The following is a 12075-nucleotide window of genomic DNA, read 5'->3' as shown; positions in this document are numbered from 1 at the left end:
TTGATATGGATTTAGTTGCATTTTACTAAATAGAATTTGTTTAAAATTTTAGCATGTCAAATTCTTCTATAATACTCACTTCTGCTTTAGTTAACAGTAATCACAATTCAACATGCAAATTACTAGCAAAAGATGATTCAAAACAAGTTTTAACAAAGGATTGTTCTCTATCTCCCAACTCATCTAAAGTTTTGAACTATATAGATAAGAATGCAAAAAATCGAACGATAGAGTAAATATGATTTACTTGTCATCGAAACATGCTTAGTGGATAACAATAAAATACCTGGATAATAGATTCAGGTGCCACTAATCATATCCATACTTTCTCTCATTCTGAATGGAGGTCACTCCCAGGGTGACACGAAGCATCATATGAATCTCACAGTGTAAATTTACTAAGGACGTGAGAATTGAAATCAACATATCGTATATTTGATTTTATATTGAACAACTTTCCCTCATTCATCTTGATATTGACTCATGCAAACACTTTTCGAATGGAGGTCATTCTCAAGGTGACACGAAGTGAGACATGGATCTCATGGTGTGAAACTCTTAGGACGTGAGAATGAAAATCAAAATATTACTTTTGATTTTGCTGTGAATAACTTCCCATATTCACCATAATTTCGATTCATGTACTCCTTTTCCATATGGAGGTCACTCCTAGGGTGACACGAAGCGAGACATGGATCGAGATTGTGAACTATTAGGGATGTGAGAGCTAAAAATGACATATCATATATGTTATTAATCTCTCACTGAAGCATTCTAAATTCCCACTGAAGTATTCTAATAACATATCATATATGATATTAAACTTCCAATGAAGTGTCCTAACAATTTGTTTAGGTATATTCTTTACTTAGGTTTGTTCCGGCTAATTTAAACAACCTAAGCTTAGGTGTTTATCCAAGTATAACGTTTATATTTGGATTTAACCTACGATGTCTAGGTGATAAACTAGTTTTAAAACCTCACACCACACACATATTGCTCATAAAACTGGTTAACAACGCTAAATTATTCGGCTATAATCCCCAGGTAGGAGGTGTTCCGTAGACCGTCAACTTAAATACCCCCAGCCTTAGACAGGATTATATACCGGTTGAGTTTGTAACCCTAGTTTTACAAGATAACGACCTATTTTAACTATTAAAACAAGTGGTTAACCTACATGAGCATATAACTGTTCTTTGTTATGGATTTTAAATATCTAACCAAATTTTATTACAACTTACAAAATTTTAGACATGCTAAGCATCCACAACAAATATCAAAGACATTCAATATTTAATATAACACTTATATTAAATAAAAGAAACCCTAAACATGCATACTATATATTATAACACTTTATAACATACTTTCAATACATGTAACATGCTTCCTATGGTGAGATTTTAAATCTACATGGCATAATTTATGCATATACAAGATTTATTTAATTATAACATACATCACATGCATAAATAATTAAACACATACTGATATGGTTTTAGTTTTGGCATTTTTAAGCAAACAAAAGGCCTAACTATTACAAAAACAGCAAAAAGTGGCTCCAAAACGTTTCTGGATCGCTCGAACCACCCTAAACCGGACCTCTAAACCTTCAAAAGTGGCTGAACTGGGCTGAATCAGGTCAGACTGGACCTTCTTGACCCAAACCGGTCGGACCGGTTCAGTTGGATCGCCAGTTTGGGTTGAAGCGTGCATGCTAGGCTGGGGTGAGTAGCATTGTAATGCTCTCACCCTAGCATTGCGACGTTGCAAATGTTCTTCAAAAACTGAGCAGTAACATGAGCAGCGCTGCAATGCTCAAGAACAGTGTTGCAACGCTGGCTGGATAGAAGCTCCACTGGAATTTGCAGCAGCTCGACCTTCTTCACTTCTTTCTTCAATTACATCTCAATTTTAACTCTAATGACTCCAAATAAATTATAGACTCTTGAGCACACATTTAAGCTCATCAATCAAGAGCCAATTACAGGAATCAAATTTTAATGCCAAAACTCAAAAAAAATATCAGTTCACAATTTTCATATATCTTATAAAAAAATACCCACCAAGCCAAAATTAAACCAAATTGAATGCTTAAATGATGCTCTGATACCAGTTGTTAGAGATAGAAACATACAACAGAAGAAAACAAGATCATTATGCATTCTAATTCATTAATTTTGGCTTCAAATTCAACATGCTCATAAGTTCAAAAGAGGGTTTCATTACTAACCTTTGAAGAACTTCTTGAATCACGATTCCAACTGCAAATCTTCTCTAAATCTTGTTGTGATTCACCACAAGGTCTTCCCTACTATCCTCTAAGTGCCTTAGATTGAGTTGTGGGACTCAAAATAAGCTCGAATTAGGGAACAAAAGAGAGGAGGTTCTGGTTTTCTAAGGTTGAAGACCTTCTTCAAACTCTAAAGAATCTCAACAATTTCAACAACAATTGCATGCCTTTTTCACTCAGACATTCTGAGTTCTATTGCATGAATATCATGAAATTGGTTCCTTGCATGTTTAACATCTCCTACTCTCAATTTTGTTAGTGAAAACATGATTAAGGAGCTTAGTTAATGGTGAGTGGAAAAATCCCACAAAGTGGATTTTTCCAATTTCTCCTTTTTTATTTATTTGATTTTTAAATTTCAAAAAACAAAATTGAAACTAATTTTCAATTTTGATTTTTATTTTCAAATTCAATTTTCAAATTTTTTTTATTAATCTTAAAAAATTCATTCAATAATTATTTTTTCTAATAAAATTAATGATTAATAATTAATTAAACATCAAATATTAAATTAATTAATCACCATTTTCACTACCATGAATCTCTATTCATGAATTTAATATCTAAATCATATTTAAATATTAATTGATTCCCCAATTTTGTTTATTTTCAAAATTAAAAGCGTAATTATATCATATATAATTACTAATTCCCTGAATTCTAATCTGAACGTTTCAAATCAACTTATCATGCTATTCTAAGGCTAATCCATTTGTGAGCTAGTAGGAGAACCTCGTGGACCTACAGATCATGGACTCCAACGATCCGAGATTAATTAGTTAAACTCTTTACACCAAATTAACACTCATTCATTAACTACTGGGTCACTCTACTAAAGCCCAGAGTTGCACTCTCCTCACTGTAGATATATTGTGGCATTCGATATAACCATGATTAATAAGTTAACCCTTCACAGGTTGTTCGTAATAACGACTGGGTCAAATGGCTGTTTTACCTCCGAGATTACTTCTTGTTCCTTAAGTTCTACTGTTCATTTAATGAACAATATGTTTGTGATTCGATCATCAAACCAAATTTCTCTCGGATCAATGAGAGAGTGGGGCCTCTTGTTCAAGACCCGGAGTTAGCACTTAAGGGAACAACCTTTCTACTATCCCTAAAAGTGGGTAGGAGTGAATTCCATCTTGCACTTTATGTCCCCAACTATCTACCCGGTCTTACCCCTGAAATGGGAGGCTGATTGAGCCAGCACTATTGAGCCAACCCTCACCTATGCAAATCTAAGGATAATCTCGAATAAACAGGAGTTTATAGTTAGCTGAGGATTCAGGTTAAGTTACCTAGGTCATCGTTGTGTAATAGTCAGTCTTTAAACATTAAACAACGTTATAAAGTAAAAATGACTCATTTCGTGGTTCGATCTTATACAAACTCATTGCATAGAACGTCTCCACTCCTCATGTCATCACATGTACGAATTAGGATCACTTCGTCTGTAGCACTTTACAACTCCTTGTAACAACTACAGAGTGGGCCGTATCCGATAGTGTTACCAGAATAAGACACCCAACCTTATTCGTGTACTATAAATCATTTTGACTATTTACTCGAACCTGATCTACTCTTATGTCTCCACATAAAGTTCAAGTACTCATGTAATAGTCATAAATATTTTTAGTTTATTGGATTTATTTCTAAAATGAAATAAGTAATTCATATATATTCAATAACAACTTTATTGAATTTTCAAAATAAGATTTATTGTTTACAATCCACAAGTTTTAGAACATAAAATCCAACACTCCTGATACTTAATATTACTCGTCGGGAGATATGCACGTATCTCTTGACGATGAGAAAGACCTGTCAAGAGTTATGCATAACTCCTGACAGTTAATTAGCCCGTCGGGAGTTATGCATTACGCCCGACGATTGTTGTACGACGTCCGGAGGCATTGTATCTCCCGACGATTGTACTCCCGATGGTTGTTTTTAGCATCGGAAGATCGTCTTTTTCTTATAGTATTACAAACTTCATTGTTATATATGAAAGTTCATATTTATATTTATGTACATATTTTGTGTCAAAATTGGATGAGCTATAGGTATAATAACAGGGATACATGTAAATGGTTATCCATGATTAAAAGCATTTGTTGACAATCCAATGACATTTAGAAAGTGTCATAATTAAGGCATTGTTGACATTATAATGTGACATTATTAATATTTTTGTGACAAGTTTTTATTGTCAATATATATGTTTAATTGACAGAAAATGTCAACTTTTGAGATGTTTATTGGGAATGATAAATTGTCATAAAAAAATATTATCATGATAGGTAATAAATATCAACAAATGATTATGGTTGATTGAATTGAAAAGTCATGAAACAATCAATAACGACTGATTTTTAATGTGTCATCTATATATTTCCTTGATGATCGTTTCAAAGACTAAAAAAAAGAGTCAAGGAATGTGATAATGACATTTTTTTTTAGAGTCATGAAAATCCATTTTTATTATAGTGATTTAATGATAAGATTTCAAAGGTTTGTAACATTACCTATAATATATACTTAATAATAATAGAATTTTAATTTTATTAGTTAGTTTTTAGAAAATAAACTTCTAAAGTACGTTGAAATCAATAATTTAAATGATAACCATAAAAGTAAGAAATGGGAAGGATGCGGAAAATTAGAAAATGAAGAATTTGAATACTAAAATTTTATCAATTTTATTTAAAAAAAAACTATAAAATTTATGAATTTATTTTAATTATATAAAATATTGATAATTCTTCGTGTTTTAATAATTTTTAACTTCCTAGCACCTTACAAATAACTATATTCTTACAAAGTATAACGAATGAGTGTTAGATGCATACTCAAACTCATTTATAAAAAATTATTTTTAATATATAATAAATGAATTGAGAACTCTATAAATATGATAATATAGTTGAAAATATTACCCGGAATGCGGGAGTTAAAAATCTAGTTATAGGTAAAGACATGACATGATGAATGGAGAGAGAAATGGGTAGTGGGTTTACTAAAATTGGTATCAGGTGTGGGGTTCAAGATTATCATTAATTATTATTTATAATTATATTTGGTTCGATTCGATTTTTTTATTGATTTGGAGTAAATTCAAATAGGATATTGAACTGTTTTTTATTGATTTTGGATGGAGGTGCATACATGTGAATTGGTGATCTATACTAAGAGTTTAAGAAAAGTTAAATAAGTGCAATTTATGTCTATAACAATAATAATGCAAAATCATACACATCGACATGCAAAACCATGCACATCATGCCCCCTCAAATCCATGCAAAAAAAAAAAAAAAAGAAAGAAAGAAAAACATTCCCCTTTCATTCTCTGTAATGCTATTTATATAAATCCTGGGTAGAAAAGTCAAACATTTGTTTTTTCAAAAGCAATAATAAGAACATTTTTTTCAAAAGTAATTTTTTTTTGTTAAAACATTTATATTGGTGGTTGATGATAGGTAAAAAAGCTAAGGTTGATTGAATTTAATAAGGTGAAAAGCGAAAAAAAAATAATAATTAACCATGCTAAGTTTTCTTAGGAAAATTTGTACGAATAATCCAATTTTTTAGGTTCAAAATGTTAAATGACCTAATTTTTGGGTCTAAAATGTCTAAACAGACGTAACACAACATGGAAGACAAAAATTAAATTCACTAACTCAATAGAGAATTTCGATTGCGACAGTAGATGAACGATGGTTTTGCAGAGCGAGGTTGAACGATACTTGCACGATAATTTTGAGCGGAGTGGGACGACCATTGAGTTTGAGTGCACTTATATAGACTAGAGGGGCATTTTTGTAATCTCATATCGTGATGAGGTAAAGTAGAGGGTCAATTGACATTATCTTTTAAAAATAGGTCATTAGACATTTTGAACTTAAAAATTGGGTCATTCGTACAAATTTCTCGTTTTCTTAGGTACACCATATCATTTTTATGGTCAAAGTGTCAGAAAAACAAGTTTTTGAAAACGGTCTAATTTTCAAAAATTAAAGTTTGTTGGAGGGGTCAAAAACGTCAATTTACCAATCCCTCTCTCTGTTCTACAATTTTTGATTCATTATTCAATAAAACTTCTTTTCATTTGATTTACACGACAAACCCTCATAGATTTCATCCGATTGATACACATGGTAGGTTTAGGAATCTCGATTCCTCTCCTTTGTTCAATACCATAGATTACGGTTTCATAGTAGAGCCTTTGAATTCGACAATCCAAATCATGGATGCAAAAGCTTTAGCAAAATCAAAAAGAGCTCACTCTCAACATCATAGCAAGAAATCGCATTCAAATCAGAAGCAGAAACCGAATGAATCCCGAAAGCCACTAGCCAAGCCAAATCTACTCTCCCAGGCTGCCCCTAACCTTCTCTCAAATTGGGATCGTTACGGGGAAGAAACCGGTGAGGATGAGGCGACTGTTCACGATCTTATTTTGCCCAAGAGTAAAGGGGCTGATTACCGGCACTTGATTGCCGAGGCTCGATCGCAGATGCAGTCGTGTATTACTTCTATGGATGATGTTCTTCCGAGTGAGTCCGCCTTTTCTCTTTTGAATTGTTATAATTTGGTCAATTTTTTCTTTCATTAAATTTAAGTCTGATATGAACATACGAATGTGCTATTCTTGGACGTAAAAAATGTATGTCTTAGTCAGTTTGGTTGATTGTAGGGTTACTGTAATTGATGTTCTGAGGTGGGGTTGAATTGGCACACTGTTTATTGCAGAGAATAAGAAGAAGATGGTTGAAGAGCCAACTAAAAATTCGGTTTCTTTCTATACATTATGACATAATCATTTATTTTCCACCATCTTTAATGGGTTGGTTAAACCCAAGGTTTAAACTTGGAAATGTCGAAGTCTTAATTTAATGGAAATTTTGATTATTGATAAAATGGACTTCGATGGCTATTTCTAGACAAATTATAAAAACAAAATATTCAAAAAAAATTAATACAAATCTACAATACAATGGAAATATTAGTTCACCCCTCATGTCAATGTTGAATTCATGGAAACGTATAAATATTGATGGAAATATCGACATGTTAAATAGAAATTTAATACTATGGTTAAACCTCTGTTGAACATATAAAAGAGGATTGTGTTTCTATGTTTTGATAGCTTCAATTCAACTAGTGTTGGTTATAGTATTTCAATATCAAGAATGAAGAGTTTGATAGGAAGTGCTAGGATATTTTTGTGATTATTTCAGAGACTTCTGTTATTTTTATTTTAGTCCCTTTATTATGTTGTTATTATGGTATTTGGTTTGTATGGTCTCTGCCTTGAGAGCATCTTTCCTATTACTCTCTTATTATTCTGTTGTTTCTTTATTATATTCGAAGACTTATATGCATAATCTAACAGGAGAGTTAAGTGATGGAGGGTCCGCTATGCTTGCAGCGAGGGGGGAAGGCCTTTTGTCCTGGATTGAAGATGACAGTTTCATTGTGGATGAAACAGGCACTGCAATTCCTGAGGTAAGCAGTCATTATTATTATTATTTTTTGAATTGTTGAGAATAATATAAAGTAGTCAATGTTATAAAAGACTAAAGGTGACCTTGAGGCTTTTCCTCTTGAAGAGGCAAGGCGGTATAAGGCGTATGTCTTAAATTGAATAAAAAAACATTTTACAAATCCTAAATTGGTATGATTGAGTACTGCTAAATATGATGGTCGTATAAAAGTGTTAAAAAAAAAGAAAAAAAAAAAAAAAAGAAAAAAGAATTTACCACCACAATTTTCACTTAATAAAAAATTCTAAAAGGATATCTTTAACTTCACTACTATTGTCATGAATAGGACTGATTTATACTAAAAAAATTTGGTCTTCAATGTTCTTAGGATAGGAAAAGTAGTAATAGTTCAAATTGTCACAACTCAATCTTTATAACTTTTAAGAATGAGACAAATTACTATTATTTTTCAAACTATTAGACGAGGCATAGAGATTTTAAGCCTCATTGCATTTTCACATAGGCTTATGCCTCTTATGGTTCAACAAAGATGTAAGTCTTTAGCTTTTTAAAACATTGAAAGTAGTCTAGTAGCTCAAGTTTTTGGGACCTGTGTTGATTTGAACTGTGGGGGGCTAGATTGGGACATGTGTTGATTTGAACTGTGGGGGTTAGACATACTCTCTAATTCATGAAAACCATTTATGGTCTATATTGGAGAACCTGACCACAAATGGGGTTTTATGGAATTGGATTTTTGTATGCCTTGTATTCTTTCATTTTTCCCCAATGGAAGCAGTTGTTTATATTAAAAAAGAATAGAACTTGAACATAGAATCTTAAATATGAATCGTACTGTGTTCGAGAAGAACTTTTGAAGTATATGCTATTATAACATTTTACACCTTCTCATGTTTTGCTTTTTCCTTTGAAGCACAATCAATTCCTTACAGCCATTTGGAGTTGTTATTTCATTTGTTTCATGGGACCAAAAGATATTTGTATGACTATTTGTTCCGTTCCTGACATGCCATTTGACAATTGCTTTTATAATCTCCTTTCAATCATGGCTTTGGCAATGTATCTGTTAAGTGTTAACTGTTCTACAATTTCTCTAGCTTGATAAGAAACAATTTTATTGATGAATGAAACAATAATATGTTCTGGACTCTGAGCTGTTGTTGAAGATCTGATTATTTCTTTCCTCACAAGTCTTTGATAAAATCGCACAAATGATGTTGGTCCAAATCATTGCTTTGTGATCTTTGAAGGAATGTTCTATTAGGGGCCGTTTGGCCTACCAACTTATTAAGTTGGTGTAAGTAACCCAACTTAAATAGTAAATACTGTCAAACTTGCACATTTATTGAGTAACTCCATTTTTTCTTTTTTCTTTTTTATTTTTTTTTATACTTTTCACATTTACCAAGGAACTCAATCTTCCCTTCTATCTCTTCTTTTCTCATTTACCAAGTAACTCCATTTTACTATCTTAATCTACTTTTCATAGTTATTGAAGAATTCAATCTTACAATTCTACACCCCAAACACAAATTACTACCTCCAACATATTAACCTTGGACTTATTAATTCCACTTAGTGGGTCGAATGGCCCCTTAAATTCAATTTAATCCATTCAATAGATGGAAGGAGGGGGGTGGCCAAGTTCCATTCTTAGTCTTCTGAAGATTCCTCTACCCTATAATATACTGATTTCAAAATTCACCCCTCTCTCATCTCTCTCTCTTTTTCTTATTATAACACTTCATAGTTCTGTTCTACCCTTTTTTTTTTTTTTTTTTTTTTTTTTTTTTTTTTTATGGAAACTTGGATTTTTTTTTCCATTTTGCAGGCATCATTTCTTTCATTGAATTTGCACACATTAGCAGATCAACTTCAAAAATTAAATGTAGCACAGAGGCTCTTTATTGAGGAAGATATATTAACATCAGAACTGGTACGCCTGATGTGTTCCACTCTTGGATGGACTATAAACTTTTGTTAGGACTGAACTTTAAATACCTCAAGTGAATTGTTAGCCTCTTAAATCATCATTTACAAATGCTCTTCTTTCTTCATAATTTAGATGTTAGCATGTAGTCCTTGAAAGTCAAATTGCTCTGAATTTGAATTATAGGCACTGTTTTTTTCCCTTGCTACAGCTTGCAGATGAAAAGACGGTATGCGACCAGCTGTCATCTCAGATGCAAACATCTGAGTGTCAAAGGGAAGCAAGAAATATTGAAATTTCATCTGTCACAGAGAAAGTAAACATTGAAAATGGAGTTCGAGATGCGACATCTAGGTACTTTGGAAGTATCCATCAAGATCCAACCTTCAATCCATCGCCAACTTTGTCGAATCAAGTCCATTATAATGCCCATCCAATTGAGTTGGATATATCTAGCCAAACTAAGGCACCAAAGTATACAGAACAATCTAACACAAAGTTCACGACTGGAAATCCAAACGAAAAAGTCTTAAAGCTCGAAGCAACAACTGCAGAAGCCGAATTGGATATGCTTCTGAGCTCATTTAGTGATACAATAGACCTAAACACCGCTGCTGCGAGTAGCTCGTCTCGCATAGATGAAGTGTTTAAAGCTTCTCCTCACCTTCCAAATAAAGGTTCATATTCAACAAAGAAGGCGCCCGTTGCTGCAGAACTTGATGATGCCTTGGATGAATTGCTTCAAGATACATCCTATCTAATATCTCATAAAGAAAAGCCTGTCAACAGTCAGATCCAATCTCTTTCACCTCATTCTGGAACCAACTCCATTCCAAATGATGATTTTGATTCTTGGCTTGATTCAATTTGAGCTCTGTTAGTAAACAAAGTTCTCACCCATGTAACCTAATTTGATGTGTGATAATTTAGTATGTGCCATAGTTACTGTTTCATTTCTTTTAAGCCAGAGGTTACCATTATTTTAATATACATACTTATAAAATTATATCTTCACTTTAACTTTTTTTTTTAAAAAAAAAAAAAAATCATAATAAACCATTATCAATATTGTTGGAATTAATCGCAAATGAAATGATCGAAAAATAGCAAAAATAAATGTACTGACAAAATACAAGAAAATAATCATAATTTTAATTTTAATTTATTAATATTCTATGAGGTAAAACATAGCATTCTATTAATGTTAGATCATTTCCCATCCTCTAGGTTAAGAGTCATCATAACTTATTAAAACACACCCAAAATAATCATCATAAAATATATGTACAATTGAAGGGTTAACACAAAAAGTTAAGCGAACAAAATAACTATCATAAAATCATATTTTTTAAAACAAAAGACTACACTAGATACCTCTGACTTAATAACCCAACTTTACATCTCAAATACAAACTTTTTAACTTCAAATGAATAACAATACATCTTAAATACAAACTTATTAACTCTGCAGATTGATCATATTTTTATAATCACTTTTATCCCTTGCAACCCCAAATACACCCTCAATCAATGATCATATTTAGTCTAATCGTAAGCATTTTTTGCATTTTCAACAATATTTGTACATCCCAAGCTGATCAAATGGATAGATAATAATGTAACTTAAAATCTAGCATGTATATATATATATATATATATATATATATTATTTGTATTTACAAAATATGATAGTTCAAGAATATTAGTACTGAAATAGTTTTATTGTAACAAAACGGGAATTAAATAACTTTTACGTCTCATTTTTTAACAATATATATATATATTATATATATTATTTTAGGTGCATCCTAGGTAGCACCTACTTTTGTGCATCCCACCAAATTGTCCCGCCATAATTTGACATGTGACAGATTTCTGTTGTTTCTTTTTTTAAAATATTTTAATGATTTTTTTATGTGAGTGATAAGAGTGGAATGTATCAACATAGGTTCCACCTAAGGTACACCCAAGTATTACTCTTTTTTAATATATATCCTAAACATTAAGTGTGCTTAAGGTTGACAAAAAAAAAACTCGACGGGGCGGGGGTTCCCCGATTTGACCGGGGATGGGGTCAAACCATGGAATTTATTCGGGGCCCCGTCCGGGGACGGGAACAGTATCTCCGCCCCGACCCCGAATTTATATATATTTTTATCTCCTCCCCAGTCCCCTCTCGCTCTCGCTCATCCTTCCCCTCTCACTCTCAATCTCTGAATCCCTCCCCTCTCACCCAAATCCCTTCGACTCTCTCCACTGCTTCTAAAACTGGCCCTCTCCACTCCATCCTCGGGGAAACGGGAAATGGGGCCCCACGGGGACCCCGTTTCCTCGATGGGGAA

At 32.5% G+C, this 12075-nt stretch overlaps 1 protein-coding gene across 2 annotated transcripts; it reads left to right on the top strand.

Annotated features, from left to right (window-relative positions):
- Positions 1-6391: 6391 nt before the first annotated feature.
- LOC120083819 lies at positions 6392-10719 on the top strand. 2 transcript variants are annotated; one of them, XM_039039704.1, is made up of 4 exons: positions 6394-6852; positions 7692-7804; positions 9635-9739; positions 9945-10719. In XM_039039704.1, the coding sequence occupies exons 1-4, from the start codon at positions 6543-6545 to the stop codon at positions 10602-10604; spliced, it is 1188 nt and encodes a 395-aa protein (XP_038895632.1). In that variant the 5' UTR covers positions 6394-6542; the 3' UTR covers positions 10605-10719. The 2 variants fall into 2 exon arrangements, with proteins under 2 accessions (XP_038895633.1, XP_038895632.1); XM_039039705.1 differs by lacking the exon at positions 9635-9739 and having other exon boundaries at positions 6392-6852.
- Positions 10720-12075: the final 1356 nt, after the last annotated feature.

Source organism: Benincasa hispida, chromosome 8 (assembly GCF_009727055.1).
Source record: "Benincasa hispida cultivar B227 chromosome 8, ASM972705v1, whole genome shotgun sequence".
NCBI lineage: Eukaryota > Viridiplantae > Streptophyta > Magnoliopsida > Cucurbitales > Cucurbitaceae > Benincasa > Benincasa hispida.
The sequence above is the reverse complement of the archived record's forward strand: the minus strand, read 5'-3'. Positions and strand labels throughout refer to the sequence as shown.